The sequence below is a fragment of the Leucopleurus acutus genome (genome assembly GCF_964270905.1).
Source record: "Leucopleurus acutus genome assembly, chromosome: 1".
In the NCBI taxonomy this organism is placed as follows: Eukaryota; Metazoa; Chordata; class Mammalia; order Artiodactyla; family Delphinidae; genus Leucopleurus; species Leucopleurus acutus.
This window is the reverse complement of record NC_139142.1, coordinates 158,403,103-158,426,036: the sequence shown is the minus strand read 5'-3', so window position 1 is coordinate 158,426,036 and position 22,934 is coordinate 158,403,103. Positions and strand designations below refer to the sequence as shown.

Here is a 22,934-nt window from a genome sequence, read left to right as displayed (position 1 = left end):
ATGAGTGATTAAAAAGTACATAAATGAAAGTCAGACAGAAAAAATCATGTTATTTAATAAGCAATTTCTGTGTACTTGTCACTGTTCTTACTGCTTTTTGCTGATTATTTCACAACAACTGCTGAGATATGTATCCTTTTTTTTTTTTTTAATTCACACTTTACAGATTAGGAAACTGAAGAAGAGAGGAGTTATGTAACTTATCCAAAGTTACCCAGCCACTCTGAGGCAGAGCCAGAATTTAAACTCACTTCATCTGCCTCTAAGGAGTCCCAAACTTCATCCAATATACTATGATCCTATTTTCATAAGATAAATATTTATAAAAGTACATTAAAAATTAGAGATCTGTTTGTTAAAAAATGGAATATTGTAAAAGTTACATTTTTTTTCCTTTTTTTAAGCTATTTTTGTAAATTGTACACCATTCTTACAATTAGTAAATATTACTTTGTAAAGACAGCTTCTATTTCAGGGAGAGGAGTTGATAATACATTTTGGGTACAGCAGGGTTTTCTGCCTTTACCAAAGTTCAGTGCTGGGTTTTGGATTCAGGCAATGGGTGGGTTGGATTGCCTTGCACAGAGAAAGGTGAGTTGTATGTGGAGGGCTGGGGTGATGAGTTCAGTGCTGCCTCTACTGGCTGGTGGTTGACTGTGTCAGGGCAAACAGTGACCTTATGGGCTTTTCAATCTCTCGTGCTGTTTGTAACTCCTGCGGTGGTAAACAGGCGTGTTTCCAAGTGGGGATGTGAATAGAATCACTACCAAGTAAAGGATATTTACTTTTCTTCTCTCCTAGCCACATATCACATGTGAATATGTGTCTGTTCACATCACATTTTGTTGGAGTCACCTTGCATGTGCATTAGTGGGGATCACCTGCTGTATTGTTATGTCACATTATTTTCCCTTTTGCATGCAATGAAAAGCTTCTGATAGAATAACACTTGTTTACACCCAAATGTTCTCCATTTATTCACATGAAGGTCGAATTGGGGGCTGGGGAGGATCAATATGACTCTTCAGTTTGGATTTTGATGTTAAATGTGTATCTTTTCTCCTTAAAGCAACTGATGGTTTTATTCCTTCATATCGATTCTGATTAACTTTGCTGTTGAATCAGTTGATATCTTGTCACATCAAAACTTTACAGTAAAGCATAATAATGAGAATTCTCTTTTTTTTCTTGTTTTTTTTTTTAATAATGAGAATTCTTTAAAAAGAGTTCCAGCTGAGAAAAATATTTTTTCTCTGTCCCACATACTAACCTTTGTTATATGCCAATTTAAAAAGTTTTGTTTTCTAATATAATGAATGTAGTATCTCTTTGGCTCAAAAATTAGTTTTATCACCAAACTTTTTAAAAGTTCTTCATATTTACCATGCTTAAATCTTGTGTAAGCAGATTTAAAATTCTTTTAGATAGAGAAAAATTGCATAGGTTAAAGATAACTTCAGGTCAGATTAAAATCTAAACCAGACTACCTTCTCTGTAACTTGTTCTCTGGCTCTGAAATCCTGAATCATTACTCAGAAACAGACTTCCTGTGCTCTTTCGTTCGCTGTCTGATGTAACCAAGAATTCACGGTTAGCATGGTTAGCTTTCTGATATATCATTTTGTTTCTGAAAATAATGTAAAGGAACATGGAAATGCCCATTTCCCTAATTATGGAAGTTTAATTGCTAATTAGGTTAAATCTTTATAACTGTCCTGCAGAGATGCCTTCCCCAAATTATTGCCTGATATCTGTACTCCTCACCTATGGAAAGGCAAGTATGTAAAGGTGTGTGATAAGTCAATTTGAAGAGTTTTCTTGTAACACTAAACTTAAGGACATTATCTATTATTTCCTCCTTCTATCTGAGTGAAATGAAATCCTCCCCGATGTCAGCCCAGGAAGACTCTCCAGTTGAACTTCGAGATTTCCATTTGTCACAATTTGCCTTGGGTGATAGAGTTCTCAGAATTAAACTTAAGTCTTAATTGAAGTGACTATCTCATACCTAAAGACAAAAGTATATATAGATTCTTTGCTCTAAGTTTTCTTTTAGCTGTGCTTTAGTTGTCCTATTTCATAGAGGTTTTAACATTATAAAATGCTAGAAATAATTTTCAGAGTTAAGTATAAATAAATATAGTTCTTGACTGGAAAAAATATATGTTTAGCTTTCATTTATTATATAAATACTGTCATGTAGGAGTTTGGCAAGTTGGGGTGTTACCGAACTTTTTATCCTGTATTCATGTGTTTGAAGTTCAATTATATAAACACCATGGAAAATGAAAATATTTAACAAATAGTTTCTTTGGTTACTATCTCAGTGTTTAATTATAACACTAAATATTCAAATGCATTGATCTGTTCTTAACCCAAGCATATCCCAAATACAAAGTAGTGTATTTCCTCTCTCAGTTTATCTTTTCCCAAAAGATATTCCTTATAGAGGACAGACTGAAAAGTGGAATCAACCAAATATTCATAAATAGAAGGGTTCATAAATTGTGGTTTATTCAGATTTTGAATTTTACATAGCAGTTTAAAGAAATGAGGCTGATCTATATACTAATACAGACACATTACCAAATACTATTGATACATACAGAATGAAATTACAAAATATATACAGTTTGAAACACAAAAAAATGTAAAATACTTTCTTCAAGGAAATATTTATGAATATAAATTCTCAATAAAAATTTAGAAAGGGTACGTGCCAAATCCCTATCTAATTTCCTTCTCAGGGAAAGAATTGTGGTTATTTATGGACATTCAAAGGGACTTTTTTATTTCCTATAATTTTTCAATCTTTTTACAATTTTTAAACTTACAATTTATATATTTTAAAATAATATATGAAAGTGCCAAACATGAGTAGCCTTAATTATATCTCTAGCTTTAAAAACTTCTTTAATGTCCTAGGTGGATTCTGGGCTTTGCTGACACAATTCAAGGACATTGAGCAAGAGGAAACGATCATTTACCCAAAAAAACAAAAAAACTTCTTTGACTATAAAATATTTCTTTTTATACTGATACCTCTTGTTCTTCTGTTGCCCTTCCTAACCCTTAAGAAATCATGGAAATTTTAAGATAACAGTACAATGATTATGGGTTGAGGCAAAACTAAACTGGACCAAAGTCAGCTTGGCAAATTGTCATATGCTGTTTTTGTATTTATTTCTTTCAACTTTAACACCCACAATTTATTAAGTGAGACAGTGGATAAAAGAGGAAGCTCAGAATCCTGTTTGGATACCGTTTAGGAAGGAAGCCAGGTCTTTATGGGGTACCCCCTTCCTCTTAGCCACTGGCCAGAAAAACCATCTTTCTGTTTAAAACCTATTCAATTTGAGAGAGGTGGGGTGACTTTGGGAAGGAAGGTGACCTCTCCCTTGTAAAGTGGAATGGCTCTGTTTCCCCCCCGTGACTTATTCAACTCATCTCCACCACTGTTTATAAGAACACTTGTGCTGGATTCTTGTAGTGACAGCAATAGTCATTTAAAATATGGCTCAGATTTCATGCCCTCAAATTTCCTATGTTATTTCAGATGTTTGATCATTACAATCCCAAATGGAGCTTTTGGTCAGCTCAAGTTTTGCTCTGCCCTGTTGGAGTTAACAGATATGCTTCGAATAAGCCAGAAGTTTAAAAATGCATATACTACCACTCTGTATAATATAAGCATTGCTGCTATCACATCTGAAAAGAAGATGCCATAATGGGAGCCAAGTCATTTCCAAAATGATACAGGGGATTTTTTTCTTAGATGCCTCACACGCTGGGGTCCACAGGTAGATTGGTATGTGACACTGATGTGACATGCTTGGCTGAGAGATGCTATCAGAAGAAGTTGTTTATTTTGTAGGTTTATCAGCACATTGTTCTTTTGAAATGTTTTTGTATTTTGACCTCAACTTTAGCTGTGCTGATTTATTTAATTTGCATTGCACCTTGGCTGTGAATCACTGGTCATTTTTAGAAAACTCGTTCCTTTATTCATTTCTTTAAAATACTTCATAGTATTTGTATAAAATAATATTTTATAAGGCAATATTTTACAAGGCAATATTTTATAAAATATTTTATAATATTTTTATAAAATAAAATACCATATTATAAATAAATAAAACATCTTATTTTATAACCTTTTTATCTTGGAATAATTCTAGGTTTACAGAAAATTTGCAAAGTGATAGAGTTTCCATCTATCCTCACCTAGTTTCCTCTAATGTTAACATCTTACATTGCCATGATGCATTTATCAAAACTAAAAAAAAAAGCTGACATTGTACATTACTATTAACTAAACTCTGGTCTTTATTTGGATTTCACCAGTTTTTCCACTAATGTCCTTTTTCTGTTCCAGGATCCAACCCAGGGTACCACATTGCATTTTATCATCTAATCTTAGTCTTCTGACTGTGGCAGTTTCCAAGTTTTTCCTTTTTCCCATGACCTTGGCAATCTTGAGTAGTACTTGCCAGAAATTTTGTAGAATATTCATCATTTTTTAACAAATAAAAATGTTTAACCTCTGGGATTTTTGAATGAAAACCCTGGTAGGCTTAGTAATCATTTGTACCACTAATTTTCCTCTCGTATATCAGTTTCAGCCTGGTGATGGTTACTTTATCTTCTTATCAGTTATAGCAGCACTCTAGAATTAAAAGTTGATTTATGATTTAATATTTACATAGTTTTAATATTTGCTTAATATTGGCTTCATCTGTGTATACGTTCTGCATTTTCAATTTTGTCAGCTCGTTCAGTTTAAATCCCATAGAAAGTCTGTATTTTATCTATTGTTTATGACAGATTCGAGACGGACAGACAAACTGTTACGTGTTGAAGAATAAAGATTTAGAACAAGCTTTTAAAGGAGTTATTTACTTGGAGATGGACCTCATATATAATCCGGTAGGTCTAACTGGACATATGTCCCAGCTTCTCTCTATGGAAAGTAAAAGGTGACCAGCCTGGAGAGATTCAAATCAATGTAAAATGTTTCAGAATTTTTGCAGCTACAAAGAAAATAGTGTTTTAAAACAGAGCCAAGAAAAATCAGTGCTGGACAGTCTGGTATTAATCCTGTTGGACCATTAGGATTGATGGTGTGTAATTCTCAATAAATGTCAAGGGAAAAAAAAATAAGAGGAAAATTAGGTTCTTAGCTATATTACCTTTAATCTTCTTCCAAGGCAACAGTTGGCTGTTGGACAGAGATATCTTCAAGCCTCTGACATGTTAGTTAGTTATTATAGTAGATGTCCTGCTATCCAACACTATCAAGACAGGTAGTTACTCAATTGAAAACTACAGTTAAAGGAGGATTTTTTTTAATGTATCTTAAACTTTTAGTTTAATATAAATAAAATACATAAATATACATTCACTTGCCAATTTTTAGGTGTGGGCCTAAAACCTTTTTTTAAATAGCATGGACATTTTTTTTTTAGTTCTACAGCATATTCCTTGCATAAATACACCCGTAACATCTATGATTTCTAATTTCAGTTTCTTGAAAGTAGAGATATTTTTTAAAAAACACTCACAGAACAATCTGAATGTGGAATTCCTCCTGATTATTTTTCCATAAAATCCTCACCTCAATAGCAGTATCTTTTTAGTCACTGACCTTTCTCAAGGCTTTCTAGAGCAACATCGATTTCAAGTCTTTTGATCTGTATTTCAATAATTTATATAATTAATATAGAATTATAGTAACGGGTAAAATGGGCATAAACAGGTTTGCGAATTAGCACAGTTGGTTCTAGATGGGCATACTATTCAAGTGCTAGGAGCAGAAATCCCTAGGCGTGCGCAGACATGGCTTACTTAGCTGTGAGCATTCCTTGTCATAGTATCAGCAGTAAGTTCTAGAAAGGGAAGGGAGAGCACAGTTAATCCAGTTAGTGGGGTAAATGAATGTAGCATAATGGCGCTTTTACAATAATTAGAAGAACGGTTGCCATTTATTGGCCATGTACGATGGGCCAGGCTCTGATACTATTTCATTTCATCCCCGCAATAAGCCTGGTCCCTAGCTATCATGAATGCCATCTTATGATGAGCAAATGGAATTAAACAGGGGAGCTGATTTGCTGATAAATGAGTGAGTCGGGATCCAGATCCAGATCTTTCTGACTTCTCAATTATCCCGATGCTGCATTGCTGATTGTTTACTATCTTTCAGAGATTAGTCATAAAATCAATGGCAGGGAAGTTTTATATTTTATTCCTGGGAATGTTAGAACTCTGGGCACAGCCTCCAGTATGGGGTCTGTTGTTACTTCCTCTTTTTCCCCATTTCTTAACCTTTCCCTTCAGGAGATCATATGTGTGTGTTGCACACAGATCACCCTTCATCTCCTCTTTTCTTCTGGCAGGTACTTGTATATAGACCATGCACACAGGTAAAACTTGAGTTTTAGGGGGGAAAACAGCCTTAAATTAAAAACTGTTAAGTGATGTTCTAGTTGTCCATCTGATGTAGAGGAGAAGGACTTGAATTTTGTTCTTTCAGGTTTTCCTCAGTTTAGTGATTTGGATAAACCATGAAATCTCTCTGACCCTCAGTTTATTCCCTAAAAGCTGGGCTAAAATGACTCATTTACTTATTTTTCTGGATCATTGAGAGGAAATGAGATTCTCTTTGGAAAAGATGTTTTTATAAGCCGGAAACTGATTTTCACATGCATTTTTACTGGCAAAGAGTAGAGTAGTTCAAAACTTTGATGTGAAAGGAAGTTTTACTTTTTTAGAGACTTTGGTTTGAGGACTTCATGAGCCCCATCTCTGCAATGGTTTAAAATATCTCTTTGATTTGCAACGTGGAAACAACACTCTGGAATCTCCAGTCTGACCTACCCGAGTGATGCTCATGAAATGAGACTCCGGAGACCCATGCAGAGCTCCGGGTACCCACCATGTCTCTGCCACCCCCCAAACCCCTAACCCCACGCCCTTAGGGTCAGAAGGTATTGGTTTCCAGAACTTCTCAGTCATTAGAAAAAGAAGAGAGTGAAGTCCATCTCAATGCTGCCCCTTTTAACACTGGTGTCTTTCTAGATCAAAGCAAGTATTCGGACCTTTACTCCCAGAGAAAAGCGCTTTGTTGAAGATAGCCGCAAGCTGTCCAAAAAGGTAGGTCAGTGCAGTAAACTGGCTTGTTGGTACAGTCGGCACCCAGCACCCGGAGTACTTACTGGTCATGACTTGGTTGCATCTCACCCTCCTTCTCTGTTTTCCTCTCTCCCTCCTCCCTCTCCCCGCTTGTCTCCCCATCTCTCCACTCCTTCCTCTATCTCTCCTTCTCTCCCTAGACAAGGACTTCAGTTGGGCTCAGTAAGAAGGGAAAGACTCAGAACATATCTATTGGATGCTGCAGAGGGTGTCAGCCCTCCATTCATCCCCTGAACCATTTTTTAAACAAAAATTCTGAGCATCAAGCCATAAACCTTCTCTTGAACTTACTTGACCCACCTACCCTCCTTTAATCACAGCCATTTTAGTCTCCATCTTTCAACATTTCAGGGAGGCATTCTGCCAGTGGAGTTCATCATGGAATTAACCCAGTTGATCTTTCGAGCTGTCCAGCCTCAGATTCACTGATACCTGCCCCTACCACTTTTTTTTGCCTAAATTTGGATTGTGTTGGCATTTTACCTCCTATTAACTCTCACTCCCTCTGCCTGTTGCCCTTAACTCCTCTCTCATCAGTTCAACAAAAAGTGAAGATCAGGGCCAAGTAGAGGAAGTTTCACATTTTATTTTTTTTTTAACATGACCTTTACAGTTCTTTTCAGAGCCCCTCCCTGTCCTATTCAGACACAGTTCAGGATTTCACTCTGTACTTACTGTCCCTCTTCAGTTGTGTAGCAAAGAACAAAGTGTCCCCTTTTTAAAGTGTTTATTACTTCCACCACTTCCTGTGGGGTGAGCAGCTGTGGATTACAGAAAGCAAGTTAAATATAAAGGCATCTTATCATCCTTTGGTTTCCCATGAACTTCTGGACACACTCGGGAAAGGCCTTAAACCTCTTCTGAAGGGGACGTCCAAATGTTTTGGTCTGCCTAACATTGAGTGTAATATTTATTTTGTGTAATCTGAGTAAATGGCTTTATTATTGTTGTTATTATTGCCTTTTGCTCTGTTTACTTGAAAGTTAAAACCTGAGTTGAGGTAGGTGGCACAGCTGCTTTGCAAACAAATTGAAATGAATCTACCTACAACTGGGAGAAAAGACATTTCCTTTGCCAAACAGGACCTTCGCGTTGGGTGGCTTTGGGCTCTGAGAGCACCGGGAGTTTTGGGGCTGAGACCCTGGGGTATGTTAGGTTTCTCCCCAAGTTCCTCTCAGCACTAAGTGTCCCCAGATTTTTATAAAGTTGAAACTTGTGCTCATGACACAAATACTTAAAATCACTTAGTATGTGCCAGGCTCTCTTCTAAGCCTTTTAATTCTCTTCACAACCTACAAGGTTAGCACTCCTATCAACCCCATTGAATAAGAGAGAGGTTAAGAAACTGGCCCAAGGTCACACAGCAAAGAGGTAGGAGAGCTGGATTTCCTTTCCAGAGCTTTACTTTCCTATAGAATAGACTTTTTCTTCTGGATTAGATGAGCTAGAGTACATGTACATTTCTACTGTAAATCTACCCATTTCCTTCCAAACTAAGCAACATAGTACCTCATTCCATTCTGTCTCTCTCAAACACACACACACATTTCACATGCCTGACTGCTGGGTTTTTTTGTTTTTTGTTTTTTTTGGCTGCGTTGGGTCTTTGTTGCTGTGTGTGGGCTTTCTCTAGTTGAGGCGAGTGGGGGCTACTCTTTGTTGCGGTGGGCGGGCTTCTCACTGGTGGCTTCTCTTGTTGCGGAGCACGGGCTCTAGGTGCGCGGGCTTCAGTAGTTGCAGCACGCAGGCTCAGTAGATGTGGTACGTGGACTCTAGGATGCTCAGGCTTTTGTAGTTGTGGCGCGTGGGCTCAGTAGTTGTGGCTCGCAGACTCTAGAGCACAGGCTCAGTAGTTGTGGTGCATGGGCTTAGTTGTTCCACGGCATGGGGGATCTTCCCAGACCATGGATCGAACCCGTGTTCCCTGCATTGACAGGTGGATTCTTAACCACTGCGCCATCAGGGAAGTCCCCTGATTGCTGTATTTTTTACCAGCTCAGTTTTGTGCTGAACATTATTGAAACAGCCTATTCTCCTTCAAAGGAGCTATAAAATGCATTGGATTTTCTTTTCCTCCCAGGATGGTCATAGTTTAAAAATGAACTTTAGAGAAAGTATTAGGACTCTTCATTTTTACTGTTTTGTTCATTGGCAGTTATACAGAATATAATTTAAATGACCAAGCTGTCTGATCTAAAGAGAATATTTGGAATGTTTAAACCTAGTTCTCTGTTTTCCATTTTTTTAATCAGATCTTATCAAGAGATGTAGACCGAGTGAAAAGACTCACCATGACAGTCTGGAATATAGTACAGTTCCTTACAAGCTGCTTCCGGTGGGAATCCACATTGAGAAGTACAGTAGCATTCGTGGTAAGCTTCCTTTTTTATCTTCAACTTATTTGCTTCTGAGCCCCAAGTCCAAATGCAGATGGGTTTTATTTTACTTACGTGAAGCAGAATGAGGCACATTCAACATAGCTGAAGTTTACACTGGTAAGGAAACTTTAAAAAAAAGGATAGTCATTCATCTTTCTAAAATATATTATGACATAGGAGATTATGTAGGAGGTGTCTTTCCAAGACCATACTTGTCAGATTTACCCTTGGAAATCCCTTAAATTACCCAAATCATACTTATATACTATCTCTTGATAAGGTAAAGAGAGCCAGTGTTCTATGCATTTTTAAATGTTTTTGTGGTGATTATTATAAACCATTCGTATAGTACCCACAATGTGTTTGTCTCCTTCTGTACTCATGAGGGCCAGTATTTTCTGAAAAATGGCAGTTGAAAAATCACATAACTAAATGAAGACTAAATTGCTCTAATTTATGTTTTAAGTAAATCATTGGCAAACTTTGGTATAAAAAAAACATTTATTCAGATCAAACCTCTTGAGACCTAACTGATTACTACACATTACAAGTTGACTCAACACCACAAAGGAGAACCACTGTCTGTGAAATACATTCTTATAATAAGAGTTGGCCTTTCCTTATGAGCATAATAAAATCACGGAATCTCAGAACTGCATGAGATCTTAAAACCACCTAGGTCAACCAGAGAGTCCAAGAATCTTGTAAGGACTTGAAAGTTAGCATAATGTCCTCACTTTATATCTCTGGGCATCCTCCCTCCTCTGTAAAGGCACTTGTCATTGATCAGATTGGTAGCGTCAGGCATGGGAGGAGAAACCAATTTGCTCGACTGCTAATCTTGTGCCTTTTGTATTATGCCATTAACTTCTGCACTGTGCAAAGATCACAGTAGGACCTAATACGATGTGTGAGTGGTTGAGTCATGATCACGGCTCTTTTGTCTTCTGGTTTCTATCATCCATGCTCTCTCTTACCCACCAGGCTTATCCACATAAAAAAAAAAAAAAATCAGTCCCAGAGATCAGTGGGTTGGAGGTCACTCCCACCTTTATTATGCAAGCTGTATACTGGCTCCATAAGAGGCTTTTTCTTAGCCATTTTAGCACTTTGTTTTATCTTTAGTTAATGTTAGTTTTTCATTGGTTCAGGAGGTAGAAGCCCTGTGATGGCTGCAGCCTTGGCGTTTAATATACTTTTTCTTTGTTTTAAAGTTGCTAGAACAATTGGGCTTGATAACAAAATTAAGAAGGATTTTATTAATCCCTATCTGCCTTTGACTTGGCACTGATTTATCCACTTCCCTTTCTCACATTCTCCTCAGCTGGGGGCTTCGCGTGCTGGGTTCCTCTTCAGCCTCCCTGCCTCTGTTTCCCACCTGAATCCTCTCTACAAACTTTCCAGGGAATGTTCTGTGTGATTCTGGGCAAACGAGGCAAGTCAACATGATTGGTGGCTTCTTCCAGTCAGCACCCCGGCCAGTCCCTTGGAGGAAGAAGGAATTCCTCTTTCTCGAGCTTAGTTTCTGGCACTGAGATTTTTAGAAAAACAGAGATCTGTTGCACTGGATTATGTAGGGGGATGACAGAAATGATTAATGGGCTGTCAGCCTGATCTGAAGAAAGATTACAACAATGAATAGAAATAAGTTATTTCATAGAGGGGGCTTCTAAACGGGAAGGGAGCCTTGGCATTGGGGCCACTTCTGCATGGCCTGGGACCTGAGTGGACCCTCCTTGCTGACACCGCACCGCACAGCCCTCTGCCAGGCTGGCTGCCAGAGGCAGGCTAGCACATCCTCCTTTAAAATCCCTGAGGCCCAAGGAACGAAAGATAGAGGAGTGCTCTTCTTGCTGGTTTGCCAAAATGTAATTTTGCAAGGGTACCTGAGTTTATGAGACAGTGGGAGGCCCCACTGCAGGTGTGGATGGGGGACACCTGTGCATCCGTTCTTTCTCTCTCTAGGTTGTCCTGAAGGTACTGAAATAAAGACAGCTTCATTCAGATACACTTAGTTTTCTGTTTTCATTTGAAACTCTACTTTTGAATGTTTATCTCACATTTACTTTGACCAGCCGTGGTGGATCTCAGAGATACTGCAGATGTAGAGACGTAGGTATCTCCCCTCCCTAAGCTGATGATGTGTAATTTCATTAGAGAATGTTTTTGTTGCTACCATCATGATGGTCACTCCAAAACTATTTCTGCTCTTAAAGCGAGAACATATAAAGAAAAATACATTCTAGGATAAAATAAAAAATGCATTGTAGCCTCCCTTATTTTCTTTAATAAGATCAGGGGTAGCCAAGCCTTCATATTTTTCAGAAAACATTTTTGCTTTCATGGCTCTTGCTTACAGACTTAACGCTAGCTGCTTGTGGAGTGCTGATGGGTGATTCCAGGCCTGTGGGCTGCCACTGGCTGTGCCCCTGACTCTGTAGGACTCTGTTCAGGGTTGTCTTTCTGAAGAATGTTGGATCCTCGGGTGACCTGGGCCAGAGAGGGAGGAATGGGGAGACTGTGGTGCTGAAGCCTGGCTTCGCTCCCTCACTCCACTACTGAGAACACTGTGTTTGTCTTGGTGGTACAGTACACACTGATGTTCTCCTATGATCTACTGAGGACAGAATGCTGCTCCGGGTCTTTATCCATCCATGTGGTACTTTGTTCATGCTTCGTCCACTTGCCTTGGCATTTCAGGGGCAGAGCAATTTCGTGCTGGTCTGAAGCAAGGTCTTAAGCCAAGAATTTATTAAACAATAGGACTGCATGTGAAGGCCTTTCTCTATTAGAAATTAGGATCAGTGCTCTTTGAGGGTTCACTGCACAGGTGTGAAAAGAACCGTTTTGGCTAAACCCGTCTCCATTGGGGCTTTTCTTTCCCCTAGAGGTACAGCACCACAAGCTAAGGGCAGAAACATAGGAATTTTTCACTTCTGTTTTGTCAGGTAACATGAAATTGCTTTACTAACATCATGTTCATGTTTCTATTTTCAGTTGATACAAAGCAGGAATGTTATAGGATCATGTTTAGTATATTCTGGTTGTTAATCTTAAGACTTTATGAAAGCAAGCCATACATTTTCTAAGGGATCCTGTGGATGTATGTATGAATATATCGTATCTTGTTGAAAGCAGGAGTTAAAGGAAAGCATCCTGTTAAGATCTAGGTCCTGTGGTGTCCGGTCAGAAGTGGATGAACAAACATGAGAAAATTTATCTTGCTAGACTGTCTAAGCATTAACCTCCCCCACCAGAGGATTAATCCCCTCTCCACTTAACATGGGTGGTTGTTCTCCCAATACTAAGAGAAGAAAGTTATCTTCCATTTCCTGACACCTGCCACGTGACTGTTACTATATACTGTTTAATTCATTGTTATTGTAAGAAATTAAAAGTGGACTATTATTGAAGTATAGTTGATTTACAATGTTGTGTTAGTTTCAGGTGTACAACCAAGTGATTCAGTTATACATATATATATATATGTCTATTCTTTTTCAGATTCTTTTCTATTATAGGTTATTACAAGGTATTGATTATAGTTCCCTGTGCTATACAGTAGGTCACTGAATGTGAACTTGTTTAGAGTAGTCAGATTCCAAATCATACTTCTATAGGCTTAATTTTTTTTAACATCTTTATTGGAGTATAATTGCTTTACATGGTGTGTTAGTTAGTTTCTGCTTTATAACAAAGGGAATCAGCTATACATATACATATGTCCCCATATCTCCTCCCTCTTGTGTCTCCCTCCCACCCTCCCCATCCCACCCCTCTAGGTGGTCACAAAGCACCCAGCTGATCTCCCTGTGCTATGCGGCTGCTTCCCACGAGCTATCTATTTTACATTTGGTAGTGTATATATGTCCATGCCACTCTCTCACTTCATCCCAGCTTACCCTTCCCCCTCCCCGTGTCATTACCTCTTTTGAGTCTTTCTCCTTCCTCTAAGTTTTCTAGATTTGTTTTTAATGTGTTTTCTGAGCTTTACTTGCTTTAAGCTAAAGATAATTGTTTTTCACTCAAAAGTTCACATTCTCAGTTTTTCCAATTGAAAGATAAATGAATATAAGATATCAACTTATGGACAGAGGCCTATAACTGAAACATCATGCCTAGAAGAAGCACATCTGTATATTTCCCTATGAATGGATTTGTAAATATACGTGGTATTTTGTATACATGCCCGTGGTCATTCCCAGTCACAGGCTTTGAACTCTAGGGATAATTAATGGCTTTTGTTGTTTCAGTGATTACTATGTGTCAGGTACTGTCCTAAAGCATGTTATAAGTGTTAATTCACTTAATTCTCATAACAAGCTGCTGATGTAGATGCCGGGATCAGTATTTCCTTCTTTTTACAGATAAGAAAAATAAGCCCATAGAAGTTAAATAAAGGTTAAAGTGTCAGAGCTCATATGCTTTTAAGAGACAGAGCTGAGATTTAAACCCAGACCATCAGGATTTAGAGTCCATGCATGTAAACATTGGGCTACACTGCCTGTCATTGACGCCCAGGATTCAGTGATCACAATCCTTGTATTTAGATAGATATCATGGCTCTAGGGACAACCATATGAGTCATTTCAGATATGTATAATATCTAGATGTTATAAATGGAAGTTAAGCCTATTCCAAGATGCTTTGGGAGAAAGAAATCCTTATTATATGGGTAAGAATAATTCTCAGACATAGTCATTATATTCACAAGAGATGGAGTAAAATTAAAGAAGTGAAAGGTAGAAATGTCTCTGGCATCTTTGGGGAACAGCCCAGACCGTGGGAATCTCATGCTTATGACATCCGTGGAATTCAGCTTGATGGTCTGGAAAACCTCAGTGCTTGGTTCTAGGCTAAGCCCCAAATTGAGGTCTGAGTTATCTTTTCCTGCTTTTGGAGGAAGCTCTTAGATGATGTTGAAGGGCTTTCAAGGGGAGAGTGAAGAGTGAAAACAACTAAAGGAAGGAGCCATGGAAGGAATCTGTAGTTTTCAGATCTTCAAGAGTTCCAGGTTGTTCAGAATAAGGGCTAGTAGTGGAGATGAGTAACTATCTACATTAGTAAATTACTACAGAATATCTTAAAACAGTGGCTTTCAGAGAAATTGGCTCATATTTCTACTGTGGGAAGGGTGCTCTATTATACGATATATTCCCATGTCTAGTGCAAATACGTTATTTGATGATAGTTAAGAGGAATTGAGTTTGTTTTCAAAAGATAATTTTGCATTGTGGTATTTGTATTGTAGAAGCAATCATCTGTATGAGTCTTTTTGATTTGTTTTTCTCTTGGGTAATTGTACTTTATATACAAGCCCCAAATGTTGTCTATAAGAAGACCTAAGGTTATATTATGGCATAAATTTTTTCATATGGCAGGAAACATTTACTTGACAGTTGGCATCATCAGAAAATTATTTTAATAGCAAAGGTCTCCCAATGCTGCCAAAAAGGATTGCATTTATGTAGTTTGGTTTTCCACCACTCTTTAAGGCCCTCGCCTCTTGCGTTGAGGGAGAGGAGTCTATGGGGGCATTGATGGATTCCTTATTTATTAAAATTTTACTGGGACCTTTGATGTTAAAAAGCAATCTAAGTCTACCATATATCAATGGGTATTTTCATAAAGCTATGCTTTTAACATCTGTGACTTTTTTCGTGCATTTTTGGATTGTAAGAAAATGAAGAATTAATTCTTCAGAGTTGACAGGGCCTGCAATATGATACATAATTTAAAGCGTCAATCAACTGTCCCGCTCCCCAATAAGGTTAAAATACAATTCTCCACTTTCTTAGTGATAGCCCGTATTTAACATATATAGAATTTTTAGCTTTTAGGGATCCTAGAATTTTGAGAAGTGTGAAATGATTTCACATTGAACTTAAAAACAATAACAACTGTAACAGAACGAACCCTTCCATCACACACATATGTGCGTACACACACGCACAAAACACTGAGAAGCAGAGGGCATTTGGGAAGCAAAAAGTTTCGCTGCTGAAAGTTTTCTAAGAAAGATTTGATAAAAATTTCATGAGACCTTGCGGAGTGTCCCTGTTTATAATCCCTTCTGTGGCCCACAGGACATTCAGATTGAACTTACTTTGGTACAGATGACAATTACACTGGACGTTTTGTTTTCAGATTGGACGATTTAAATAGTGCTGGTCAGTTGTCTTTTTGATGCTTTAGATATTTATGTGTTAACTGGGTCTAAAAAATTTTTCTTTTTTTAAAAAAAAATTCTATCACCAGTTTATTCACAACTAGATGCACTGCATTTGATTCAACTTTTGGTGGCTGTTTCCACATCCACCAGAAGTCACAAGTGGATGTGCACAGCAGGCATCACTGCCTGTTTGGTGGGTGTTTGTGCGGTTGCTGCTTAAAGATTAACAGTTAAACTGAAAAAAAATCCACAGTTACAGTCACCATTTTGTCTGGAGAAAATTTTTTAGGCATCTTAAATGTTACGTATATATACTTACATGCAAAAATGTATAAATATATTACATTAAATGCTTAAAATATTTGCCAGTTTATTATTTGTTTTATTTAACATTTGTACAATGATTTCCAAAATCTTCCTTTTCGCAGTGGACTACCTAACATACTTTTAAAAATACCTTAAAGTTCTTTTTCAGTATTTTTTTCCATAAGAACAATCCATTATTGCACATTGTGATTATAATTTTTTACAACATAATTGCACCTTCTATTGACAACTTCTCAGGCATTAACTAATTATGCCATTTAATAAAATTACAGTAATTGCATTAAAAGATTATCTATTGAAAATTTAAAAGGACACTCTTAGCTATTTTAGTATATTTCATGTTTATATTTTCAACTCTATAATTGAATTGCATTTCCAGGCAGAATCCTAGCTATACTGAATGAAATCAGCTGGTATTTTGGAGCATGCCAATTTTGAATAGTAAGCATTAGATCTTCATGTTTTAAAATCCCAGAATAGCATATGTTGTCAGTCTTCACACGGCCCTGCTGGGTAATAAGTGAATGGTTCTGATAGGTCCAGGCCCTGTATGGAGACTCTCTGTCTCTACCTGCTGCCTTTCCTAAGCTTTCTATTGAGATGTACTTGCAAGTACACATTTTTCGCCTTCTGTGAATTTTCTGGTTAGGAGCCATTGTCCTTTACAGATTCCAGAGAACTCAGTCTAGTTCTCTCTGCTGTCCAGAGATACCCTACTGTTAATTTGAACTTGATCCTGAATTTAGGAGCTTAAATCTTAGATGAAGAAAAGACTTCAGTGATCATGTTCCTCCTTGACCAAACCAGTGCTTCACTGCCTCCTTCAAGCTTGCCCCTCTTCCTCCCTCCGTCCCTCCCTTTCCACAATCATTGTTTGTCCAGTGTCTCATACACTGCTAGATATTGAGATACAGAGATGAAATGATCATAGTAAGTCATCCGACCATCTGTCGTCCTCCCCTCTTTTCTTCTCTTCCCCCCTTCATCTCTCCCTCTCTCTCCCTTCTCACCCCATCCGCCAGCCTCCCAGCCTCTCCCCAGTATCCCTCTCCACCTCCTTTGCTGCACCCTTTCTTTCTCTCCCCCAGCTTCCCTCCACTGTCCTCCTCTTATATTTGAAACCAAAGCAGTACACTTTTACTTAATAAAGCACACCATAAGAAAAATTAAGTTTGCCCTTTGGAGAGCAAATTAAATAATAAGCATGGAACTATTTTAAACATATAAAGTGAGCTACAAATGTGGGTAGGAATTATTAGCTGATATAACTATTGGGAGGTTAGGGTGTTGCTCTCCTAACTCAGAGAAAAGCTTCGCCGAAGTGGGTACAGGTACACACACAAACACACACACACAGTTGCTGAAAGCTTCACTGAAGTGGGTACAGGTACCCACACAGACACACACACACAGAGTTGCTGTTTCATTGCAAAGGATGTGGAGGACCTGTTCGAGAATGGGGTAGAAATGCAGACAATTGTATTCTGTGTCATGTAATTAATGTACAAGGGTCAACTATCTCTAGGGCTGATTAATGTGCATGGAACCACCAAATTCCAAATTATGTGATTCTGCCTTTAAGGCTGTGATAGTACTTTTCATGTTTGACCTAATAAATTAAGTTCTTTATATCAAAATAGGAGGGATTTTATTTTAATATTTCAGGTTAATGTCATATGCTAAAAAAATCATTCAGTGTAACGTAGCCGTATGATTGAAGGATTATGTTAAGACACTGTGAGCTACAGATTGAATGACAGAGACCAGTCTTTTATCTGTGTGTACGTCCTTACCGCTTATGATGGTGCTGAGTACATTGCAGATATCTAATCAATGCTTCTTAGAAGAATACTGGAACTCATGCAGACCATCTATTACCAGATACTGTTTGTTTGTATTCCAACTACTCCTCTGACCATAGCAATCTATGACCCCACCAGAGGATAAAATTCAAAGACAGCTGAACAACTTAATCATAATCTTTTCTGATGTGCATTTTCCCACCTTTTTCTCGACCCTGCCCATGGTGGCGGGGGTGGGGTGGGGTGGTGATGGTGCTAATTGGCAGCAAAATGTCCAAAAGACAGTCAACAGTAAGCAGTCTTGGAGGAGAGGGGTTGGCAAATCTCTAACCCAGATCAACAGCCCTTGAATCTGGAGGGATTTATTTTTGATTCTTACAGAGCTGAGTGCTTTCCCCCCCACTCCATCTGTTGCTATATATGACACCTGGATGTGCAAACATTTTGTCTGATGCAAAAATGGAAAAGAAGATTTAGAAATAAAAGAGAGAGGGTTGGAAGGGAGGAATAGAGTGCTGGTGTGTCTGAAAACAGTCAGGACCCATTTCCTGCTTCAGTTTTGATCTGTTGAAGAACCATGCTCAGCACTTACATTTCGGGCTAATTTGATATTGCCTTTTTGGTGGTCCGAGCTTTGTCATTTGTTTGGAAGCTGTCATCTTTATTAGTCTCTCTGGCTGATCTTTGGGGCTCCCCATCAGGTGGCGCGTGCTCTCCGTTGTCTGACTGGGCTTGGCAAGCCGCTGGCCCTTTTATTGCTGTGTGATGTGGGCATGCTTGCCGGACAGCCTGTAATTAGACCCACCACAGATGACAGTTACAAGAGAGCCTGGTAATCATTCTAGCTGCCTGATCTGATGTTTATGGAGAGAAACCTTCTTTGTGGTCTGGTTAGGGTTTACTATACTGTGTCTTACTTTTGCCATTTGATTTATAATTCAGGAAGTTGTGTTTTGCTACCTCTCCGCCGAGCTTGGAGTTGTATCATTGGTTTTTGAAATAACAGCGCTAATTTGGAGGGGGTAGTTTTCATTGGACTGATACTGTAGCTCCCAATTTTATTAAAAAAGATAGGAAGACAATTAAATCAAACAGCCAGTTCATTATGTCGTCATTTAAACGATGTTCCTGTACAGTGTTTACAGACTGTTTTAGTCTCCCCGGGATTTTCTTATAACCCAAATCCATGTTTTTTAGCCCTTTAAAATGACTTTTCTATATCTGGCCTAGCTTTAAATTTTTTTTTGTTTCCACTCGTTGCCAGGGATACTTCACTTTGTCAGGGAAAAATAAAAAGAAAGAAATATACTTATTAGCTCAATTGGTGTTGAGACCTCCATGGCTACGATTTTAAGTCTGGAAAAGCATGGAGCTATAGAATGTTAAGTCAGAGGGTCTTTACGTTCATTCATGGGGGAAGAAACTGAAGGCTTCGGGAAAGTGATTTTTCTCCTGGCCGGTTAGAACAGAGGATTTTCAGTCCTTATACCATTTTTACAGTGTGTGGCTTTTGTGGTCATAAATTTTGCAATTATGGTTTTCGTTCATGAGTATGAGCTGTATCTAAACAGTGTCCACAGATTGGGTTATTAAAAAAATTTTTTAAAACATACTTTTCTGCAAGTCTTACATTTGGAAAATATTTTATAAGTCTGGAGAGCTGCTACTCAGAGGGGTAATATGCCCTGGAGGAACAAATATCTGTAATATCTGTTACTTCATGTGGGCTTTTCTTACAGCAGATGAATCTTCCTCATGAAGACTTGAGGGGTAGTGCTGCTGCCGCTAAAGATGATGACGTGAGGATGATGATGATAATCTGCTTGCATGTTCTGGGTGTTTAAGTTTTGACTTCTGCTGTTCAACTTGTTCTTACTTTATTGGGCTACAATAACACTTTTAGTGAAATACTGTCTCAAATTTTATCTTTTGTTTAAAGAGCAACAGAATACTAAGCATGAATTTGCCAATAGCAACATTTCTTCTGCTCTGGTATAAGCCAGGTACATGCAATTATAAACTTTATTGTCAATTATTCTATAGCAAAAGTGACTTTCCTTGGAAACCGTTGAAGTCCTCACATTTCTGGTAAGGAAATTTCTATAGGCTAATTTGTGCTCCAGATTCTACTTTGCAAAATAGGAAAATGTGATGTGTGTTTAGCTGTTAAAAAATTAGCCACCTGTGGCCTCAGTCGCCTATACCTCTTTCCATACATTTTATTTTGCATTTCATGATTTTTAGACTTTTAGTAATGTACACATTCCAAGAGAAAAATAATTGATTTCCAGGAAATTCTGTGCATGTGCATACACACACGCACGAACATATACAAGGGGGAGGGGGGCAGAGGAGGAGGAAGAGGAGAGAAAGGAAAAGGGAAAAGAGAAGGGATAGGGCTTCCCTGGTGGCGCAGTGGTTGAGAGTCCGCCTGCCGATGCAGGGGACACAGGTTCGTGCCGCGGAGCGGCTGGGCCCGTGAGCCATGGCTGCTGAGCCTGCGCATCCGGAGCCTGTGCTCCGCAACGGCAGAGGCCCCAGCAGTGAGAGGCCCGCGTACCGCAAAAAAAAAAAGAGAAGGGATAGCAAATAGCCTTTCCATTGCTGGAGTTTACTTAAAGACAGTCCTGCAGGTGGCGATAGAATCTCATAAATGATAAAAATCCCAAAGTAAATTTCTGTGCACTGTTTCTTGGGGATTTTAATTTCAGTAATTTATTTTTAATTTGATACAGTCATCTACAAGCCGAAATCATTACATTAGAAAAAATTCAGATTTCCATGTTGTGTAATCTCTGTTTTTATAAAAATTTTCTCAGATATTTTATGGTGTTTTCATCTTTATGCACAAGAGATGAGATCTAGGTTATTGCCGAGCTGGTCCAGATTTGATATGACAAATAACCATTTTAAGCCTGTTTTTTTAATTTTTATTTACTTTTTTTAACATATAGCTAAAATTTGATGCCTGTGCCATTAGTTAGGTTCATAAAATCTTTTGCTATTGAGTATTAAGTTGTATAAGGGTAGTGCTGTGTGGGTGTATGTGTGTCAGTGTTTGCTTGCGTATCAGAGTATCACATCAGTTGCTTCCAGAGGACATTTCCTTCCTTAGCTAATTGTTGAAGGTTAGTTTTAATCTGAGAGGAATCACAAATTATTTGAAAGCTATTTATTTTACCCAACAATAAAAAGGCGACATAAACAGTTTGTTTGAAAACACTAGAAATTACATAGTGGATATGATAACACTTTTTCAATTATTTTATTTTAGATATTAGGCTTTCTTCAAGCAAAGTTAAAACATTCAGTAGATCTTTCTTTCCTGCTAGTTGAGGTTCAAAAGTTCTTAAATTGCTTATTGTGAATGTATGTTTTCACTTGCCATTTTTTCTTAAGTTTGTGTTCAAAGATGCAAACTCTAAAGTGATTTGCTTAAACATAAAGCTAATTTTCAGCTCTCGTCTTTTCATGTAGCCTCTTTTAAAAAACCTTTGCAGTGCACATTTTCAAGGGGAACTGCCTTGATTCTAGAAAATGTAATTATTTTGGTTTAAATGCTTTAGGCTTTAGATGTTGAGTGTCATCAACAGACAACTGTGATGGTCTTGAGCAAATTACGTGAAATTCAGTCTTTGTCTCCTGAACATTTCACTAAGTCTTATGGTGAAGTTCAAAACCAATAAGTTCTTGTATACTGTACCGTCGAATACAGAATTTCTTAGAAGAGGGGGAAAAAGAGAAAAGAAAAGAAACCTTCTAGCCTTCTAATATTCTGTTTCAATTGCTATTCCAATTACTCATGAGGGGGAAGAGTGGAAAGCAAGTCAGACCCTCGGAAAACCTGTTTTGCTGCCTTCACATAAAGGATATTCAATTCTGTGCTCTGTTAGCAACTGACCAAAATCTAATCCATTAAAAAATATATCGTGGTAAGCAGTTCTTGAAAATGTTTATAATGAATGGTAAAAGCCAAGCTTCCACTGTGAGATTAGCAGTTGGAACAGGATGTGTTCATCAGGAAATAGGTTATTGCCTTACCAGTGTGTCCTGCTGCGTAACCTGCAGGATAGATGAAGATTTAAAAGCTTGCAGTGCAAGGAGTTTATTTGATTTCCCCCCTTTGCCTTCTTTTGCATATCACAGTGTTGTTTATCACCCATGGTGCTTTTTCTCAACAAATTTATTCCAAAGTTCATTTTATAGACAAAAAGCATCCAGTGTTTTGGAGGTCACCTCCCCCCTCCACGCCCCACCCCTGCCACACACACTGGATGCTCATCAGTGACCTATTCAGATGAATGTAACTAATTCACGTTTACAGAGCGAAGTCTGTAGCTTTAAAAAATAATAAGAGAATGGTGAAAGATGATTTTCCAGAAGTCTGGATTCACCCTCACCCCCCATCTTAAAGATACATGAAATACTGGATACAGGAAATACCGAATACCGTGGATTATGGTGATTTTCCTGCTTTTTGCTTGATTGCCGTCCAGTGTTGGAGCCAGTGGACAGTAGTGCTAATGAATAACGCCTTCTACATGGACGATACCTATAGTCACACACACGCAGTGACTAAGAGATCAAATACACTGGCTAAAAAGCCTTAGGGAAGCATTATGTGTCTGAGGTCTGATCTATTGTCTGGGAGGTCAGATGAGTGTTAATGCACTCTGCAAAGATTACACTCCCTCTCTAATTGCTCCGACACTTCCTTAAAGGATTTAAACAGTCAGGAAAGGTGATGCTCCTTGTCAATTTTTGTCTTCTGCCAGCAGTTGAAGTTTATCTGTCTTTCCACTGAGACCACTAGATCAAGTAGCCTCGCCAGTGTCAAAGGCATAAACTCTGAATTAATAGTGAAAGCAAGGAGAGATGTTATTTACAGCTCCATTATGACTTGCTCTTTAAATGCTTTGCATTCCATCTCTGGTGTTTACATTGTGAAAACAACAGCGTATCCACGTTCAAAAAGGGGGGCTGAAAGAAATCCAAGGCTTCACTTTGACTTTTGATTAGGTTTGTTTTCATAATCTTTTCTCAATGACATAAGGGCCAGTGTGG

At 38.2% G+C, this 22,934-nt stretch overlaps 1 protein-coding gene across 1 annotated transcript in view; it reads left to right on the top strand.

The window, feature by feature from the left end:
* The window catches only part of MCTP2 (multiple C2 and transmembrane domain containing 2), a gene marked incomplete at its 5' end in the record, with an annotated part of 189,755 nt that overhangs the window by 100,690 nt on the left and 66,131 nt on the right, over nucleotides 1-22,934 (top strand). The window contains 3 exon segments of the mRNA XM_082850959.1: nucleotides 4,825-4,926; nucleotides 7,078-7,152; nucleotides 9,444-9,563. Coding sequence (XP_082707085.1) covers nucleotides 4,825-4,926; nucleotides 7,078-7,152; nucleotides 9,444-9,563 — 297 coding nt within the window.